At 34.4% G+C, this 20854-nt stretch overlaps 1 protein-coding gene across 1 annotated transcript; it reads right to left on the bottom strand.

Moving 5' to 3' along the window:
- Nucleotides 1-348: 348 nt before the first annotated feature.
- Nucleotides 349-12319, bottom strand: LOC115968479 (ankyrin-3-like). Its single transcript, XM_031087890.1, has 5 exons — nt 12211-12319; nt 8315-8644; nt 8176-8228; nt 623-1126; nt 349-503 (listed from the first exon to the last, which is right to left on the bottom strand). Exons 2-5 carry the CDS (start codon nt 8635-8637, stop codon nt 349-351), a joined length of 1035 nt encoding a protein of 344 aa, XP_030943750.1. The 5' UTR covers nt 8638-8644; nt 12211-12319.
- Nucleotides 12320-20854: the final 8535 nt, after the last annotated feature.

Raw genomic sequence — 20854 nt, 5'->3', positions numbered from 1 at the left:
ATACAAGCACCCCCCCCCCCTCCCCCTCTTAAATAAACAAAAACTGTTATTGCATGATGTTACCTAAAATATCCTTAATAAAATTAAATCCATTTGCCAAATGGGCCTCTTGTAATGCTTAGAGCCTTGCACCATCTCTTCTCTTCTCTTTTGGGCTATACTGGATCTACAAATGAAGGATATGGGTTTGGGCCTCAAGGGCCCCCTTTTTCATAGGTTTTTTTTAAGGGATATCATCACATAATTCACATTGATATAATTAAATTCATCCATTATTTGCATAATACTAAAACAAGTCAACGAAAAACAAGGGTGAAGGGTGAAGAGTGAAGAGTAAAAGGGATGGTACTAACCGGAATAGATCCATCGTTTCCAAAATACGAGCCGATTTCCACTTGGGAAATAATCGGACATACAAGCCAGTGCATAAAAAGGGGAGTCACCAGTTACGCCTTGAGCAAAAACCAAACGTGGACAACGCTTGACTAAATCCAGAGCAATATCTATATTGTGTTGTACCATATGGACAGAGAAATTAATCAATCATACAGAATTATATTGCGAAAATTTCAAGTAGGAAATAATACTCAATGGACAGTTAAGACGAAGAGTTAATTCTTACCCAAAGCTTCGTTATATATTGCCTCGCAAACAACTGAAGCCCCCATGGTGCCATTTTCTGGCATTAGAATTTCTAGCGGAGTGCGCCGATAGAGATAACAACCCAATTTTAAATGCCCGTTGTAAAGAGCCAGAACAACTGGAATATTTCCATCGTCATCTCCAATACTGATCAAGTTCTCATTCTTTCCAAGCATGCATTCTGCTATACGGTAGTTTCCAAAATAAGTTGCCTGAGCTAGAGCTGTGAGACCATAAATATCTTTTATTTCCAAATTTTCTCCAGACATTTGCTTTACCAACTCCTCCACTATATGCACATGTCCAGCTTTAGCAGCAACATGAAGTGCGGTCTGGTCCCTAACTGTGATTTTTGCACTTATTGCACACGGATGGCGATTAAGGAACTCCTTGGCAGCATTCCAATTACCAATTTGCAAAGCTTTGTATAAGTCCATATAAATCTCAACGCCATCATCAATGTTTCCCTTTTTGTCACTTTCTCCTGCCAAACAAAAAGTAAAGGTTCATATTTGCTTAGAAAATATAGATCGCCATTTTATTTATGATGTCTATTATATATTTATATGCTTAGTTTGAAAACTATTATTTAAGACTAGGCCAAATGTCAAGAATGAACTGATTGGTCAATTGCCGTAGAGTAATTGTTGCAGCAAGTAGTACAACAGCAGTATCAACTCAATAACAGCATTGAGTTAATGTGCAATTAGTGGCATATGGTTAATTGTAATCCGCACGTGCTTATTTCAATTAGGTCACATGCGTATTTGAATCAGGACATGTGTTAGTATGAGCTATAATAGTAGTTAGATAGCTGTTAGGAGAAAGATAGAGTTAGTTACTACAGTTAGTACTCTAGAAGAAGTTCCTAACCAAGCCTTGAGTATAAGAGGCTAGTTCTTGTAATCATGGAAGTTAAGCAATAAAGAATTAAGTGAATTCTCTTCTAAGTCTCTAAATTCTCTCATTCTCCCTCTTAATCTCTGGGGGCTCGGTTCCCTTTAAAGAACCCCTACAGTTTCCATTACCTAAACAGACTATGATATTCTCTTGAGGGATTGTAGTTGGTTAGGGACTACGGAAAAATTGTGATAATCAAGGTGTTGATGACATTTAAATTTTGCTGGACTTACAATTTATGGTGAAAAAAATAAGATGATGAGAGAATTGTCTTCCATTGAAAATCTGACCAAATTTATGAAGATGTATCATTGTTAAGCAATCAAGAAATAGCTTTTAGAGAGAAGCTAAGCCACTGTAGCTTATTCATAGCAATGTGTTTGGACCGAAACCATCATTGCTTTGTACAAATAACTATTTTCTTCTCTTCATTGATTAGTCAAAAAGATGATTTTTTTTCTTTCTAACATAGAATTATGAGGATTTTAAAATTATTTAAAAAGTTTAAACTGTTGTAGATAGGTATAGTAGTTATGAAATTAAGACCTTGTGATTCGATAGAAGGGCAAATTCAGATAAAATGAATTTAAAGAATTTTATGAAACATATATTATTGGTCATCTTTAAAAGTCCTTAGAACGGTAAATCAAAATGGCATAGCTGAAAGAATGATTTGTTAAATTCTTAAACTGATCGAGAGCTTTGATCCAAGATTAGAGCAGATAAAAGATATAGTTTCGACTTACATGTGTTTAGGAGCATAACATGGTGTTATCGTCATTATTTGTATGTGTTGAAAAATCCATTCCAAAATGCACTTTATATGCATTTGGAGTCTAAATTTTTTAGTGTCCAAAAGTGTATTGGATATCCATGTTGAAGAATGAAGAAAACTGTTCAAGAAATTGCTTGAGAGTGCTGAATTTTGCATCTCTACTGCACTTCGAAGAGACATGCATATTGAGAAGTTGTTACGACTTTGTGTGCCTAAGGTTTTGTACTGAGCTACTACCATTTGTATTGGAGCATGTTACTGTGAAGAACTTTGCACAAATCAACTGCATCAATCGAGGATTGTTGTAAGATTCAACCACACATTGGTAGATTCGTGTACATTGAAGAAGTCTACTAAAAAGAGCAGTCCAACTAGGTTAGATATGGGCTTGGATAAGTAAGTAGGTTCTAGTATAGGTAGGTAGGTACTTTAGGATCATGTAATATTTCTTGTACTCGTAAACTCAATATTTGTTAGCGGATTATTCAAGGAGTGGTGACCTAAATGTTACACATTGGGGTTATTCTTGCATTGGTTTTCCTATCATAACCATATTGCCAATGTCAAATTTATTTTCTACTACACTTAACTCTAGAGTCTAGACTAGCAATGTAGTTGTACCTTCAATTGGGCATTCCATGTAATTGGACCAATCAATCAACATGAAATAGGAACACCCAAGATGATGGGAAATATCTTGTTTTTTTTTTTTTTTTTTCTTTACCTAGAGAAGAACATGTTAATTAAGTTTGGAAGTACTTTCCTATCCACGTCCATCACCAAAATCTCTTATTCATAAAAATATTTTCATTATCATCACTAGAAAGAAGTTCTAGTGAAATACTATGGTAAATGGGAAGTATACAAGATCTCAATGATTCAATTAGAGAATATCAATAATCAAACATGTTTTTTTTCCTGTTTGAGGACCTATAGAATATAGAGAATTGTTATCAACAAAGAGATCAAGGCAATAGAAAAGAATGATAAATGGAAGTAACAACTTTGCTATATGGAAGAAAGGCTATTGATGTACAATGGTGTATAAGACGAAAAAAAAAAAAAAATGAGGTAGAGAGATACAAACCAAGAATGGTACGCCTAGCGTTGGGTATTCATTAGGATGAGATATTTGCCTCAATTTCTTGTTTGGAAATTATACCACTAATAATTACTAGAATAGCGTAAAATAAATATATAGATATCAAAATTATGATAAATATGCTTTTTGAATGCTTATCTGGAGGAAGAAGTGTTTTTCCACTTTGTTGCCATGGGCTATACTCTCAAAAGGAATTAAGAGTTCACATATATTTACAATGAGAAACAAGAGAAACATTCTAAAGGAACACTAACAACAGAAATAGTATGAAAGCTTTAACAAATAATAGAAATATCCTCTAAAATTCAAGAAGTTATAGAGGACAACTTAGGCTAAGAATTTTCATATAGGGTAGTAAGGTTGAAGAACAACCTCGATCGGTAGTGGAAATTAGAGCTTTTTTACACTTTCATGACTCTCTCTTTTTAAGTCACCAAATCATCTTTGTCAATACCAGTTTGAGTAGATGGCAGACTTCTTCTTTTTTTTTTTTTAATTTTTTTTTAATTTTTTAGAAGAAATACTGTTATCTGTAGATGAAGGTCAGAAGAAATAGACCCCATCAATACCAATAAAGGAGATGATTTTCTCGCTCTCTGGGTTAAGGCATGAACTAAGGCATTGCCTTGTTGAAAAGTGTGTGAGAAAGAAATGCCTTGTCGAAAAGTGTGGGAGAAAGTTTAAGTAGAAGGAGGACATTTTTTAAATACAAATAAAAGTGCACTTTCAATTGTGATTTTAGCTGAATAATACACTCCTTTGTAAGTCACATGAGTTGAGATATCTTGATTGAGTTTGTGTGTGTGTTTTTTTTTTTTTTTTTTTTTTTTTTTTTTTTTTTTTTTTTTTTTTTTTTTTTTTTTATATATATGTAAATGGTTTAATTTTGACAAGCAACGGACCAAATATGTTTGAATAATTCAATATATAAAAAATAAAATAAAAAAAGCAATGGTTTGTATATACGTATACGGTTGGGCTTATAGCCTGTCATAACAATGAAGATAAAGTAAACCTAAAATTGTTAAATAGTTTGGCTAAAAGCCTGAGTTATCTAACATGTACAATAGAGGACATTCTCTTTGGTATTGAACTCGAAAGTCACAACATGAAAAGCTCTTACTAGGACACATTTAAAGATTGCTAATAGAATTATTGCTACTTGAGCTTTTTTACGCTTTATGTTAGATTTCCTTATTCACTTTTTAAAGAATTTAAACTTTTGGGATATAGCGATAATGAAAGGGCTAAAGATATGGAATTATGGATGATAGAAAGAGCATTGCTGGGTTTGTCTTCTTTTTTATTTTATTTTTACGAGATAGAAATTTTACTCTAACCTTATCTAAGTGTATATATGTGTGAAGCTCCCTCTTAGAAACTTGAACCCTGATCAGTGTTATGCTTGAGCCTCGATCTAGACTTTGTTGTTTCCTTGGTTAGAAACTCAAAAAGGGTATCAGTGTTATGATCCTGTCTCTCATAGACTTCGTGTTTCTTGTAATGTTGTCTTTTAGGAACATCGATTATTTGTTGAACTCTCTCACTTTTGTTATTCCTTAACTACCTCCTCTGTTTTAGAAATATTTCCAGATGAGTCTCTTGTTCCTTCTACAAATACTTCTGATCCTCCTTTGAACTTCTTTCCAGATATTTTTGATACTTCTCCTAGACAGGTCGAAGATGAATAGGTTGATGACGAGCTACCCTACCTTGAGCTTGGGTCTCCTGCTCCTGCTCCGCCCGAAGATCCTCCACAAGACATTCCGCCTCGCCACTCAACCCGGGTAAGATCCATTCCTCCACATTTACTTGACTATCATTGTTACACTGCCCTTGCTACTCTTCACGAGCCTCAGACCTATCGTGAGTCCTCCACTGACCCTTTATGGCAGATTGCAATGAAAGAGGAACTTGATGCATTAACCAAAAACCATACTTGGGATTTGGTCACTCTCCCTCCTGGACAGTTTGTGGTTGGTTGTAAGTGGATCTATAAGATCAAGACTCGTTCTGATGGGCCCATTGAGCGCTACAAGGCTCGTCTTGTTGCAAAAGGCTTTACACAGGAGTATGGGATTGATTATGAAGAGACCTTTGCTCCAGTGGCTCGTATCTCCACTGTTCGTGCTCTCTTAGTTGTTGTTGCTGCTAGTAAATGGGATCTTTTTCAGATGGATGTTAAAAATGCCTTCCTTAATAGGGATCTGAGTGAAGAAGTCTATATGCAATCTCCTCTTGGTCTCTCTATTGAATCAAATAAGGTTTGTCATCTTCGACGTACACTTTATGGCCTTAAATAAGATCCACGAGCTTGGTTTGCCAAGTTTAGCTCCACTATCTTTCGCTTGGGTTACACTGCCAGTCCATATGATTCTACCTTATTTCTTCGTCGCACTGATAAAGGCACCATTTTGCTTCTTCTATATGTGGATGATATGATCATAACTGGTGATGACCTCAGACGCATTCAAGAACTGAAAGATTTTCTCAGTCAGCAGTTTGATATGAAAGATCTTGGATATCTTAGCTATTTCTTAGGTCTTGAAATTACTCATTCCACAGATGGTCTCTATATTACTTAAGCTAAGTATGCTTCTGACCTTTTGTCTCGAGTTGGACTCATTGATAGCAAAACTGTTGACACTCCAGTTGAGCTTAATGCGCATTTGACACCCTCGGGGGGGAAACTATTGTCTAATCCTTCTCTTTATAGATGATTGGATGGCAGCTTAGTTAATCTCACAGTTACTCGTCCAAACATTTCTTATGTTGTTCATCAGGTAAGCCAGTATCTGTCTGCTCCACGATCAACTCATTATGCTGTTGTTCTGCGCATACTTCAATACCTGAAGGGCACTCTCTTCCATGGCCTTTTCTACTCAGCTCAGTCTCCTCTTGTACTTTGTGCATACTCTGATGCTGATTGGGCAGGAGATCCCACTGATCGTAAGTCCACTACAGGCTATTGCTTTCTCCTTGGTTCTTCCTTGATTTCTTGGCGAAGTAAGAAACAAACTTTTGTGGCCCGCTCCAGTACTGAAGCGGAATATCGTGCTCTTGCTGATACCACATCTGAGCTCCTTTGGCTACAATGGCTTCTTAAGGATTTGGGTGTGTCCACATCCTCTGCTACTCCCCTTTATTGTGACAACCAGAGTGTCATTTATATTACTCACAATGATGTCTTCCATGAACGGACTAAACACATTGAGATTGATTGTCATTTTATCTGTTATCATCTTGTCCATGGTGCTCTCAAGCTTTTCTCCGTCTCCTCCAAAGATCAACTTGCAGATATTTTCACCAAGTCACTTCCTAAGGGACACACTCGTGATTTGGTTGACAACCTCAAACTGGTCTCACATCCACCTTGAGTTTGAGGGAAGCTGTTAATGTATATTATGTTATGAGTTTTAGGCCCAGCTAGTTTACTTCTATAGCACACTTGTACTTGTACTATACTTTATTTGTACCGCACACATAGGCTTACTTGTACTGCACACATATGCCTCTTATATAAAGGCACACATGTATATTCTTTGATTATGAAATACAATATAATCATTCTGTGTTTCTAACAGTCTTCAAATGTTCCATAAGCTCATCCACTGTACATTTCGCAGTAAGGGTTTTTTTTTTATTTTTTGAGAAGGAGCGTTTCACAAATTGCAATAAGTTAAACTTGAAAAATAAATAGGATTATTTTAATATATACAAAAAATTAATAAGATTATTTTAATCTTTCAATTAGTTGAATTTTTACATCAATAAATTTGATTTATGTAAATTAAATCAGATTAATTACAACATTTAAAATGGATCAATTTCATGGTTCACACATTAAGTGTGTGTTTGGCTTCAAATTAAAAAGCTAGCTTATTTTACTATTCAACTTATTTTTGCTACTATTCATAGGTCTTATTGTACTTTTGATACTATTCATAGGTCTCACTTTATTATTTCAGCAAACTTTTACATTTATCTACAGTAATTTCAGCAAAAAGTTTTCAATTTCAGCAAAATAAGCGGATCCCAAACAGACCCTAAGAGTCTGTTTGGAATCCGCTTATTTTGTTGAAACTGAAAACTTTTTGCTGAAAGTACTGTAGCTAAATGTAAAAGTTAGCTGAAATAGTATAGTGAGACTCATAAATAGTACTAAAATGTGCAGTGGGGTCCATGAATAATAGTAAAAATAAACTGAATAGTAAAATAAGTTGGCAAAATTAATCTTTGCCAAACAGATACTAAATATTACAATTTTTAAATTATATCTAATATCATGTTATTTAAAATTTTAACTAATGAAACAGTTCATATAACAATATATATATGAGAATCTAATTATTTCTAATGAAATGGAGAGGACTTCCAAAATTTTAACCATTAACTGCGCGCAAAGTGCAATTTGTAAGATTTGTACTAAACAAAAACAACAAATGAACAAAACAATGAAGAAGATGGTGACAATGGTAACTATTTGGACCTTAATTCCAATGTAGCACGTCACTGTCTTTTCCAATTCTTTGGATGTGAGGGACTTTCTTCCTAAAACGTGACCTCAAGGCTGTAACGCAATCACAACCTATCTCATATTTTCCCCCACTTTTTAGGGAATGCTTTCAAGCTTTTTTTTTTTTTTTTTTTTTTTTTTTTTTTTTTTTTTTTGGTAATTTTGTCGTCGTCTTGGTTATCTTACAGCCTGTTTTACACACCCGCACACACAGAAAATAAGATAGAGAGAGAGATGTACCTGGCTTAATACTTGAGTCAAGCTTGCCTTCTTCTAAAGGAACTGAAGCCATACTGTCCAAAGTAAAACCGGTTTTTAAAATCACGTGAGAGGGAAAAATACTTGACTTTTAATTAACGAATTGAATGATCTAAATTACCTGCTACTTGGGTCAGGACCTTTAGGTTTGTACTTTCCTGCCAAAGTTTCCCAAGCAATTCTGGCCGAAGTAATCTCCCTAATATCAGAAAATGTGTCCGGCCCGCATGAAATCTGGATCACATGTAAAGCCATGTCATTCGTCTTGCTCCAAACCTTAAAGGCAGCTTCATTTTCTGGTGTAGGAGAATTGCTCCTAGATTCAACAATGTCCCAAATATCTTGAGCCATCAAATATGTCTTCACCCGAACACTCCAATCCAAATAATTGTCTTGCTTAAGAACTTCAACCACAGCTGCACTGAAGGCAGGCTTTGTTTCCATGTTTGATCTGTCAATATAACCAAATTGTGTCTGAAAGAAAATAAATGAAGATTTGGTTGTATCGTATCTGCTACAAATTCAACTTTTTAAAATTTTGTTTGATAATAATTTGGAAGTCAGTATCGACATTTTTTGGAATTGAGATGTCAAAATTTTTAGAGATTGATACATGGATATTAGTGGTCGGCAGTGCTGCATCACTAGCATTGAATTTCAAATAATTTAAATATTTTCTTTTGAAAAATTCACATAATTAAAATATTTTATTTTCAACAGGTGATTTTCTCTTAATTTACAAATCAAATAAAAATTTTATATTGATTATCTCGTTTTATGTCCAATAATATTCTAGCAAAAAGCCTAATTATTGTTACTATGTAAAGAATAATACAAGAATGTGGGCAGTGTGCAAAAATGCACTAATTATTCTCAAATTAAAATTTTAAAACTTTTAATTTTTCACATTATGTAATTAATTATTTGTGTGATATTATGCAATCAGGAAAATGCTAAAAGTTACTACAAATTTTACTATAAAAAACTTAGAAATTATGTCAATGTACGATGTCACTTTAATAAAATAATAAATCATTATAATAAATTAATAATGTATTAATTACCTTTTATGACGAGTGATCCAACAATTTATAACATTTTTTAACAAAAAAATTTTGTAATATTTCCAACATCACTCATGCAACTAATTATTCAACCATACAATAAATTTATTTATTCTCATAATGCACTGAATTTTTATGTCATTTGAAATTAATTATTGGCAAAAATCTAAAACTGACCTTCTAACTTTCAGCTTTTATCATTTTAGTCCTTTAACTTTCAATTTTTTTCAATGTAGCCTTCTGTTAGAGCTTTGTTAGTGTTTTCCGTTAAAGGCTCAAAACGACGCCGTTTTGGTTTTTTTTTTTTTTAAATAATTTCAGAATTGAAGGAATTTTTTAAAAAGATGTTAAAAAAAAAATAAAAAAAAAAAAAGAACTATGTTGGGACTAGGATTGGAAGAGACCCATGACTTGCAAGCTTTCTAAAGATGAGAAACACATTGGACATCTGAACGGTGGCCAATTGTTACGCCACACAACTGCAACTATGTGGAAATGTTAGGAATGCTATAAGCATATGGATAATAATTGTTGTATTGAGATTTAGTTAGTTAGTTAGTTAGTTACAATTCCAAGCATGTTAATCACATTTAGCACATGTTGGAATTATTAATGCACATGGGGAATAATAGAACCAATAGGATGAGGCCATGTGGACCAATGAGATTAGAGCTAGTCTCCTATAAATACGTGATTGTAATCCAATATGAGGAATAAATGAAGAATAAACCAATTTGTTAGTGCATTTCTCTCTCTTAATCTCTCTCTTTCTCTATGGAGGGTGACTACCTCGAATTAAGTCAATTTTCCTACAATCCCCATCCATTTCCCTATAATTCTCATCAATCTCCATTAGGAACCACCGGGTTCCTAACCAATGGTATCAGAGCCGTTGATCCAGAGACGAGCAATTGTGATGAAAGAAAACTTTTGAAAAAAATACAAGGAATGTTGAACAAAGCTTTAGAAGAAGCTAAGGATATTTCAAAGAAGATGAAGGTCTTGGATGAATCTAACATGGCCATGAAGGAGGAGCTCTCAAGATTGCAAGAGGGTCTCGAGAACATGACGGAAGAGGAGTTACAATTTCTTGATTCAATGAAACTCGAAGAACAAATCAAGTTCCAAGAATCTACTACTGTTGTTGCAAGCCGAGATGTTGATTTTTGTGTCAAAGTGGATGATGATATACATGTACATGCTGCCCTTGAAGTTCAATCGAAAGAATCAACAAAGAAGGTGATGACGATCTTCCAAGAACCCATTCTTGATGCACCAATGGAGGCTTCCATTCAAGAGTCTATGATTCAAGAATTGGCAATCCAAGTGTCGGTGATCCAAGAATCCAAGATACAAGCTCCAAGAATTCTAATGGTTCTAAAATCAAATGAGGTCTTGAGGATACTAGAACATTTCAAGGTTCAAAGAACCAATGAGACCTTGAAGATTGAAGAACCATTGAAGGCTCAAGAATTTGAGCAAAGTTTGAAGATCTACGAAGAAGAAACCTTCATGTGCACCGGACCGCTTGTCAAAGAGAAATGCATGAATATGGTGATCAAAATGTCACTACGGTATTGGTCCATTGGAAGATTTCCTTTGATGAAGATGTTATTTCACAACAACACCTTGTGGGCAAGGTGTTAGGAATGCTATAAGCATATGGATAATAATTGTTGTATTGAGATTTAGTTAGTTAGTTAGTTACAATTCCAAGCATGTTAATCACATTTAGCACATGTTGAAATTATTAATGCACATGGGGAATAATAGAACCTAGTTAGTTAGTTAGTTACAATTCCAAGCATGTTAATCACATTTAGCACATGTTGGAATTATTAATGCACATGGGGAATAATAGAACCAATAGGATGAGGCCATGTGGACTAATGAGATTAGAGCTAGTCTCCTATAAATACATGATTGTAATCCAATATGAGGAATAAATGAAGAATAAACCAATTTGTTAGTGCATTTCTCTCTCTTAATCTCTCTCTTTCTCTATGGAGGGTGACTACCTCGAATTAAGTCAATTTCCCTACAATCCCCATCCATTTCCCTATAATTCTCATCAATCTCCATTAGGAACCACCGGGTTCCTAACAATCACATATATCTGATAGCAAGTGAATCTCTACTAGTATTTAAATACTCCTACATCAGTCAGATAGTGGTTAAGACACAGTGAGTAAACATACGTATAGTTTTGAGTGCTCTCTCAAAATAAGCCGTCTCTCTGGGACATCATCTACTGTTCCCTAGAATTTGGAGTGTGGAAATTAGGAGAGACTCTAGTAGCCTTTCCTGCGACTTGGAGGTGTTCCACAAAGGAGATCGTGAGGAGTTCGTAAAGCAAGCAAAGTGAAAGATCCGGCAATTTGGTGATCTGCTCTACCAAAGGTATGTGTCTACATGACATTTAGTAAAGTATATATTTATTCAATATAACCAATCCAATAAAAATGCTCCAAAAATTTACTACCAGTTCCACTAGTAAATAAAGCCTCAAACTAGTAACTTTACTAAGAACTAAGGAAGGCACAAAGACACTCCGACGAAAGTCACAACCCACACAGAGACGATAAAAGTTGAGCAAGAGAAGAGATGAGATTAGAGAGTGCGAAAGAAAGAGAGAGAAACCATAAGTAGATCAAATCTAAGAGAGAGAGAGTGAAAGAAGTGAGAGAAGAGAAGAAATACCAGTGATGAGGCGGCAACACGGCAAAGACGATCGGCCTGCTGACGGCGGTGGCGTGGCCTCCTCTCTTGTAATCAAAATAAAAGAAAAAAGAAAAGGGTGGCGAGCTGCGAGAAACAAACCAGAATTATTTAAAAAAAAAAAACTGTATGGACAAAATCACAAATTCAATGACCAACAAACAATGCCTTACAATATGAACAAAAAATCAAAAGGAAAAAAAAAAAAAAAATGAGGAGTTACTAACTTACTTACCCCAAGATTCAAACACGCACTTGTATAGATACTAGAAAGGAACAGGTGACAAGAGGAACTCTTGAAGATTGAGAGAGAATTGGTGTGAAAACCAGAAAAGAAAGGAGAAGGAGAGATTAATGAAGAGGCACTGAGAGAGAAACAGTGGGGGATAAGATAAAGGGTAAAGAGAGAAGTTGAGTGGGAACCAATGAAGAAAGAAAGTGAAAGACCGACACACATGGCGTTTCCACCTTCCTTTTTTTGTTTGAAGTGTAATTCTACAGTACTTTTTTTTTTTTACGAATATATTAGCAGGCCACCTATTATATACTAGGTTACTAAAACATCACCTGTTATACAATATTACTAAAACATCATATTTGATTATATTATTCTTACATTGTACAGTACCAACATCATATGTGACTGTACTTTTATCACATTCGGTAGTTCCCTTATTTTTTTTCTCACATTTGATGGTACCATCATCAGATTGTGCAGTACCAACATCACATGTGATAGTACTTTTGTCATATTTGATGGTTTCTTTATATTTTCTCACATTTGATGGTACCATCTTTATATTATGCAGTATCAACGTCACATGCGATTGTATTTTTGTCACATTCGATGGTTCTCTTATTTTTTCTCACATTTGATGGTATCATCCTCACATTGTGCAGTACCAATGTCACATGTGACTGTACTTTTGTCACATTCGGTGGTTCTCTTTTTTTTTTTTTTTCACATTTGATGGTACCATCCTCACATTGTACAGTACGAACGTCACATGTGACTGTACTTTTGTCACATTCGGTGGTTCTCTTATTTTTTTTCTCACATTTGATGGTACCATTCTCACATTGTGCAGTACCAACGTCACATGTGACTATACTTTTATCACATTAAGTAGTTCTCTTATTTTTTTCTCACATTTGATGGTACTATCCTCACATTGCATAGTACAAACTTCACATGTGATTGTACTTTTGTCATATTCGGTAGTTCCCTTATTTTTTCTCACATTCGATGGTACCATCCTCACATTGTGCAATACCACCATCACATGTGACTGTACTTTTGTCACATTCGATGATTCCCTTTTTTTTTTCCTCACATTTGATAATATCATCCTCACATTGAGCAATACCAACATCACATGTGACTGTATCCCTTATTTTTTCTTACATTTGATGATACCATCATCACATTGTGCAGTACCAACATCACATGTGATTGTACTTTTGTCATATTCGGTGGTTCCCTTATTTTTTTTCTCATATTTGATGGTACTATCCTCACATTATGCATTCAGCCTACTGATTCTCGTGCATTATCACCCCCAATATTCCCTCGAAAACCTAAAAACCCTTAGAAACTTGAAAAATGCCAAAATACCCTTAGTATCTAAAAAATGGCCAAAATTCCCTCGAAAACCTAAAGAATGATCAAAATTCCCCCAATTCCCTCTAAAATTACCAAAATAACCCTAAAACTTAAAAATGACCAAAATATCATTAAAACCCTCTAAAATTACCAGAATACCCTTGGAACCTAAAAAAATCATCAAAATACTCTTAGAGACTAAAAAAGACCAAATGACCCTAAATTTTTTTTAAAAAAAGACTAATATACCCTTAAAACTTAAGAAATGACTCTATGCCCCTAAACCTAAAAAATTGTTGAAATAATCTTAGAACCTAAAAAATGACCGAAATACCCTCAAAATCTAAAAATGACCAAAATACCACTAAAACTTGAAAATGACCAAAATGCCCCTGAAATCCTCAAAAATTATCGGAATACCCTTAGAACCTAAAAAATTATCAAACTACCCATAGGACCTAAAAAATGACCGAATGACCCTAAAACCTAAAAATTGAATAAAATATCTTTAGTACCTAAAACATGACTGAAAAACCTCTAGAACCTAAAAAATTACCGAAGCATAGAGAGAAATCTGATTTGCTGTTTTCTCTCTCTTTTATATATATATATTTTATATATATATATATATATATATATATATATATATATATATATATCTTGCTTTACTGGTAACCAATTTCCACTCGAATTAAATGAATGGTCAATATCAAAACACCATTAATTTAATGGTTCAGATTTAGTTTAGTACCATACCCCTAAAAAAGGGGAGGTACGATAGAATGACCCGCAGTATTAACATCATATATGACTAGACTGTATAAAGAGTTTTGCTATGTCTATCACTCACTCACTTTCTCGACCTTTCCAAGTAACTATTTGGAATGGGTGGCATAAATTGTTGTTGTTCATCAATTTTAATAAACATGATAGTGATTTTGTATAAATTCCAAAATATCACCATCGTTGTCATCTCAGAATTAGAGAAATGCATTGGATCATTTATTTTTTTAATAATGAAATTAAAGGTAAAATGGGTTAGAATAAGTTACATCATTCTACGCCAAAAAAAAAAAAAAAAAAAAAAAAAAAAAAAAAAAAAAAAAAACCTTTAAGCAAACATGAGAAATTAAATCGAAAGGATATAGATGATTATTTCTTGGCTCATTAAATTTATTTCTTAAAAATCACATCAATTTATCTACTAATTTGACAATTACACAATTTGACCATGTTGATGCTCACTTTGGCAAGAAGGCCCAATAGCAGGAAGAAGCCCAACAATATGGGAGGAAAAGAGTTAGTAAATTGAGAAGAAAACCATTAAACCTAAATGGCAAGAATAATGGATCATAGGCCTAGAAAATAATAAATGGGCCTCAAAGGAAGCAAGCGGGCCTAAAGGAGCCTAGAGAAAGAAGTAATAAACCCATGAGCATTATGTGAAATAGAAAGTAAGCAATAATGGGCAAAAGAAGACCCAAAGTAATGAATTAATTGAGTAAGGGGTTGATGGGAAGCCCATGAACCCCAAAAGTAAATGATATGATAATTGGGCCGGGAAAGCCTAAAAGACTTAGCAAAGGCTCATGAGAATGCAGAATTAGAATGGGTCGAGGATGCCTAAGGAAAGGAAATGGGTCGTAGATGCCCAAGAAGGAGGAAATGGGCCGAGGAAGCTCGTAAGCAATAGAATGGGTCAACAAAGCCCGAAATAGCATGAATGCTAGCCCAATAATAATACTGGGCCACTGGAATTAAATAAAAGAAAAGCATACAGCAGGCCTAAAAGAAGCCCAGCAGGCACAGATCTAACAATACTACAGCAGGAATAACAGAACGGCAAGGCAGAAGCGCTAGCAGGCCTACAAAAAAAAGCAAAGAATAGGCTAAAGAAATGAAAACCCACAATCAAGCAAGGCCTAGCCCATGAAGGAAGCGAGCCATAAAGAACAAAGGCTTAGAAACCCATTCACACCATAAGAGGTCAAGAATGAGTAGCAGGATGCATAGACAAGCCTTCAGGTCATGACAAACGTATGAGCAACAGACAAGCTATGGACACACATGGAAGTGGAGCACGCATAAGGCTCAAGTACCACCAACTTGTACCCAGCCAATACAGGAGTGGTGAGCCATGGGTTAGAGGTAAGAGAGGGTATGGTCTAGCCGTGGGGAGAAAGGGGGAGCCTATTTTGGGGTTCCTGCTCAAACTCTTTTGGGGGAAATGTCCTGTTAGGATGACATATCACCCAAAAGAAGGAAAGATGAGTTGAAATCACTAGGTGCATGTCATGAGGGATAGTGAGAGAGAATGCCCACCCTTATTCGGATGGGAATGCCACAGTGAACAAGCAAACAAAATAAGACCCTTTGTTTGGTAATGGGATGTGGCATAGGTAAGCAGTGATGACTAGGCAGCTGACAAACCAGTAGGTGGTCTAGAAGGACACCCACACCTAGACAAAAGTGGTTAAAGGGTGAAATGGTAAAAACCCAGCCATGACAGGCAGTATAAAAAGAGCCTCTGCCGTGCACAGTAAAACAACATCACAACATCAGAACAACAACCACGAAAAGACCAAGAACACAGAAGTAAAAAGAAAGAATAGAGTGATAAACAGAATAACAAAATCTTAAAAAAGAAAGAGAGTTAGAAAGAAAAACAGAGAAAGTAGGATGGCAAGCATGCACCAATAGGCTAATCCCTTCTCTTCCTCTAAAAGCCTACCCTCTATTAAGGATTAAAGATTTTTGGACATAAGCCATTTAGGCCCATTCTCTCAAAGTGGGTAATTTCTACAGCAGGACCTTCTTGTGAGGTTATCCACATTGAGGAAGTGGTTCCCTCCTTATTCTTAGCTCCGTAATGCAACTAAGCATGGCAGACTGACCATTTCTTCTTTGATTTTATTGATTAAGTATCGGTGTTATCTCTTTTTCATCATTGCTATTTTATTTATAATGCGTTTTCTATTGTTGTGCTGCTCTTTTCTTTATTTTAATTAGGAATTCTCTGATTGTCTTGGCTAACAGTAAGCACATTTCCTTTAATGTTGTTATGTTATACTTGCCTGCCATAACTTTCTTGTAACAGTCTCATCTGCCATGGGCATGTGACTAAAGTTTCAATAAAGGGGCTTTAGTTTGCGCACAAGCTGGTTTGAGGTGAGTTGCAATCAGGCCGGTCCTGACTCTCCTACCTAGAACCTTTGGGCTGTAGTGTGGCAAGAAGTAGCCCAACCCACAATCTCAAAAAGGCTCACCATAGACCATTACATAAATTGATTTCTATACATCATTTTCATCCCAACGAAGAAGAAAAAAAAAAAAAACTTAATACAAAAGACTTCAAATTGAGAAACATTTACTAGGGAGAACCTTCATAAATACAAATCAAATGACAATACATTTGAAAATTAACACTTGCAAAAGGTCAATATTTGGATTATAGTTTTAGTTGAGGTAATCAATTTAGAAATATACTCTCAAAGCTTCAACAACTTTCTTGAACTTGTCAAAATAATATAACTTTCCCTAAACCAGCAATATTTTTTTATTCCATCTACAAGTACAAAATCCATAAATTCACAATTCATTAGCAGAAGGTTGAACACCATATTAGTAACACAAGAAAAACATATAGTTAGTAAAATACACAACTATATTTATTGGAACTTTGTAAATATGACCATTGTCGACTTTATAAGACTAGCCATAATTGTTGCTGAATATAAGCCATGAGTGTGACAAGGTGACTATAATAGGAAGCAATACATGAAATTAAACAAAGGTGGAAAGATTCCAAATTAAGTTCTCCAGCTCAACCAAACATTAGGCAAAAGTTGTGGTTCCTGCACAATCCCTTGTACCAAATGACCATAGAATGAGCCCCTATCCTCCCCCTTCATGATAGAGTTAATAAGGATATTGGAATCACCTTCCTCTATTAGTCGCCTGAAGCTTGGTTCTCTTGCTAACACCAGCCTTGCTTACATCACCATCTCTTCCACCTGAAATATGCCATCTATTCTATTGCAAACCAGCTTATTTGGAGCTCTAGCCTCTGTGGCTGCAGTGCTCCACTGCCTGCATATAGATGACTTAAAAATGAAATACACAGACACTAGTTGATGAAACTATATCACCTATTCACCTTTGATGGCTGCCTTATATCAAAATTTCCATAAAGACCAGATAATAGCTATATAGATTATAGAAAATCATCCAAAGCACATCTTTCAACAAATTGCCAGTCAACTAGGTAGAGACCCAAGCTTTAATGAGTTCAGGAATCAAGTTATCTACTAGGATTGATAATACAGAACCAAACCACACAGCTTGAGCCAAAGAGCATATGATTCGAATAAGATTAGGAGTTTCCTCGCGAGCCTTACATTGAGGAAATAATATCCTACAATGTCTGTTCCCTCTTCAGTTGTTTATAAGTTTGCTTAAGAAGATTGTACTTAATTTAGTGTTCACTTTGAATGCAGAGGCAAACTTTCTCACTAGTAAAGCAAATTAGTGCTACATAGAACTTGCATCAACAAGTGTTTGTACCTCACCCTCAAATTTTTCTATAAGAAAATCATGATATTTGTATCACATAATGTAAAACTCTAATTTTATGTTTGCCTATGTTCTGTAAGTGTTATTTGGCTAAAAATGATTTTGATCGTGCATGAGTGGTAATAGCAAATGTTTAAACCGAGCATTAGTCAGCTTGTATAAAGGCATACCAGAATTCAGTAGTGGTTGCATTCTTGTACTTTTTCCCTTTTCCTTTTGAGAAGTGACTGTCTTGTTTGATTTTTTGAGGGGTGCTTCAACACTGTACCACGAGCCATCGAGAATATGTATTGTGAAATTGATTAAAATAGGAAAAACATAATTAATATATCAATAGCAGAGGAAAAGAATGGGTTCCATTCTGCATAATCTGCAATTTCAGGGAGCATGATGAAGGCAGTTTGAAGCCAGTTGCTACCCCATCTCATGATTGCTTCTCCCAGTACAAAATACCCATCTCATGAAAAGCGAAGACAATATCAAATAGAGAGAGAGAGAGCAGTGATGTGATATCCCAATTAAAAGATTTCCCAATTTGAAAAGAAATTACGGTTTGTCGTTTTGATCTTTACCTTCAAGGCTTCAACCATAGGCAAAGCAATTTTGATCTTTCTCAAAAAGCTTTCACCAATTACTCTAATGTGACAGGATGCCGAAAGGAAATTCACCGAACACAGAAAAACCAAAGATGGAACGCGAGAGAGATTATCAGACTTCCAAGAAGGGAACGCGAAAGAGAATAGAAGACTGTCTATTTTTTATTTTTTCTAATATACGTTACCTGCTTGACCGGTAATTGGTCTCCTATTAAAATTAAATCCATGGTCAGCATTATAACAAGCGAAATCTACGGTTCAAATTTAGGTGGGTACCATACCCAACAAAAAAAAGTAAGGGTACCATAGAATGACCCTTTTTTTAAATACATTATTCTTCTTAAAATTTTAAAGAATGAAACTCAACTTCAAATTTAAAAAATAATAATAATAACATTTCACTTTTCTGAGTTTATATGGGTAATGGAAAATTTTAAATTCTTATAAAAATTTTCTTTACCAAAGTTTAATTATGGTTAATAAAAATATGACTAATAAATTTAGAATAAAAATGTAAAATTTGTCAAGTACCAATAGATTTAAAAGTTGAAACGACAAATTTCTCCACAATCCTTTGAAAAAAAAAAAAAAACAAAAGTCATACTTAATTATTTAAAATACTATTTTTAACTTTGGAAACATGCCCTTGAGCAAATAGCACATTAATACACAACATTTTTAACATAAATTTAATAAAATATAGTCAAATGGATGTCAAAGGAGAAAAATATTTTTCCCTCAAGGTTTGGAGTGAAATATCATTCCACCAAATCTCAAGAAAAATAGTATAATTACCTTTTTTCTTTTAATAATTCGATAATTATAAACTTATAGGAGCATTTGAATCTTGGATGCAAATTTTAATCAATCAAGCTTATATTTATCACTTACCCTTTTATTTTTATTTTTCATTGCTATAAGCCTTCCATATCAATTGTACAGAAAAGTGCACGTTTTTTCCCATATGCTAAGAACAACACACATTCCATGCAATGTAGCCAAAAAAAAAAAATCTCTTAAATTGGATGTAAGATTTGGTATATCCCTAGAATTATTCCGTTCTACAAAAGTCCAAACAAACACTATGCAAAAGTCAAAAAGTTCCATTTTTAATTTTTTTTATTATAGAAAAAAAAAACATAACATAAAAAAAATTTAATTTAAAAAAAAAAGAAAAGAGAAATAAGGAGGGACAAAAGTTCTGACCATTCCCTGCTACTACTATTCTTTTCAAAATTGAAATTAGATTAGCTAAGTACACCTCTACTAGTAGAAGTTTACGGTAACATGTGTTAAAATAATTTGACATATAACACATGTGATGTGGTTTGATTTTTGGTGTTTAGTATACCAAATGCTAAAAACTTATCATTTGACTCACCTAATTCTTGAGCTCTTATGTCTTCACTCTTCTTAAGGCCTCAACACTCAAAAAGTCATTTTTCTTTCTTATACAATCACACACTTTAATGTAAATTCTTCTCTTTATTTATTTTTATAGTTATATCTTTAAAAGAAAAAAAAAAAGTTATATCTTATTAGGTTTATATATATAGTTAAAAGTAGAGGGACTTGAACTCTAAATATTTCTTTTTGAAATACTAAGAGGTATCACTTGAATCACAAGCAAGGTGGTTGATTTCGTAGGCTAGTATTACTGATATTTTCCCTATCGACATGCAATATGGTACGGAAAGTCGAAAACACCCCTAAATCGTACTATGTTGAGTGCTGATCAAAACTGGGGAGTTTCGGCCATATCAAGAAATATATTGTGTTTTTGCCAGTAAATAGGCATTAGATCAGTATTGGAATCCCTATTTTTTGCCTCATTCTCTCTCTTGAACCTTGCCTTTCTGTCTCTCCTCCTCACATGACGAATCAAAAATGGCAAAACCCACGAAATCCACACAAAATGTATTTAAGAGCACAAACTAATTCTAAATGGGATGTTGCACAAAGACACTAAATTAGATGTTGCACTAAGACACTATATGCAAAACAGGGCTCTACCACGACCCAAACCAATAGGATTTTCAAAAGTATAAATCAACCCAAGAACAGCGGAAACAAAACATAAAATAATAATATTATTAATATTGAAATGA

Source organism: Quercus lobata, chromosome 2 (assembly GCF_001633185.2).
Source record: "Quercus lobata isolate SW786 chromosome 2, ValleyOak3.0 Primary Assembly, whole genome shotgun sequence".
Taxonomy (NCBI): Eukaryota; Viridiplantae; Streptophyta; class Magnoliopsida; order Fagales; family Fagaceae; genus Quercus; species Quercus lobata.
This window is presented reverse-complemented; position numbering and strand designations above follow the sequence as displayed.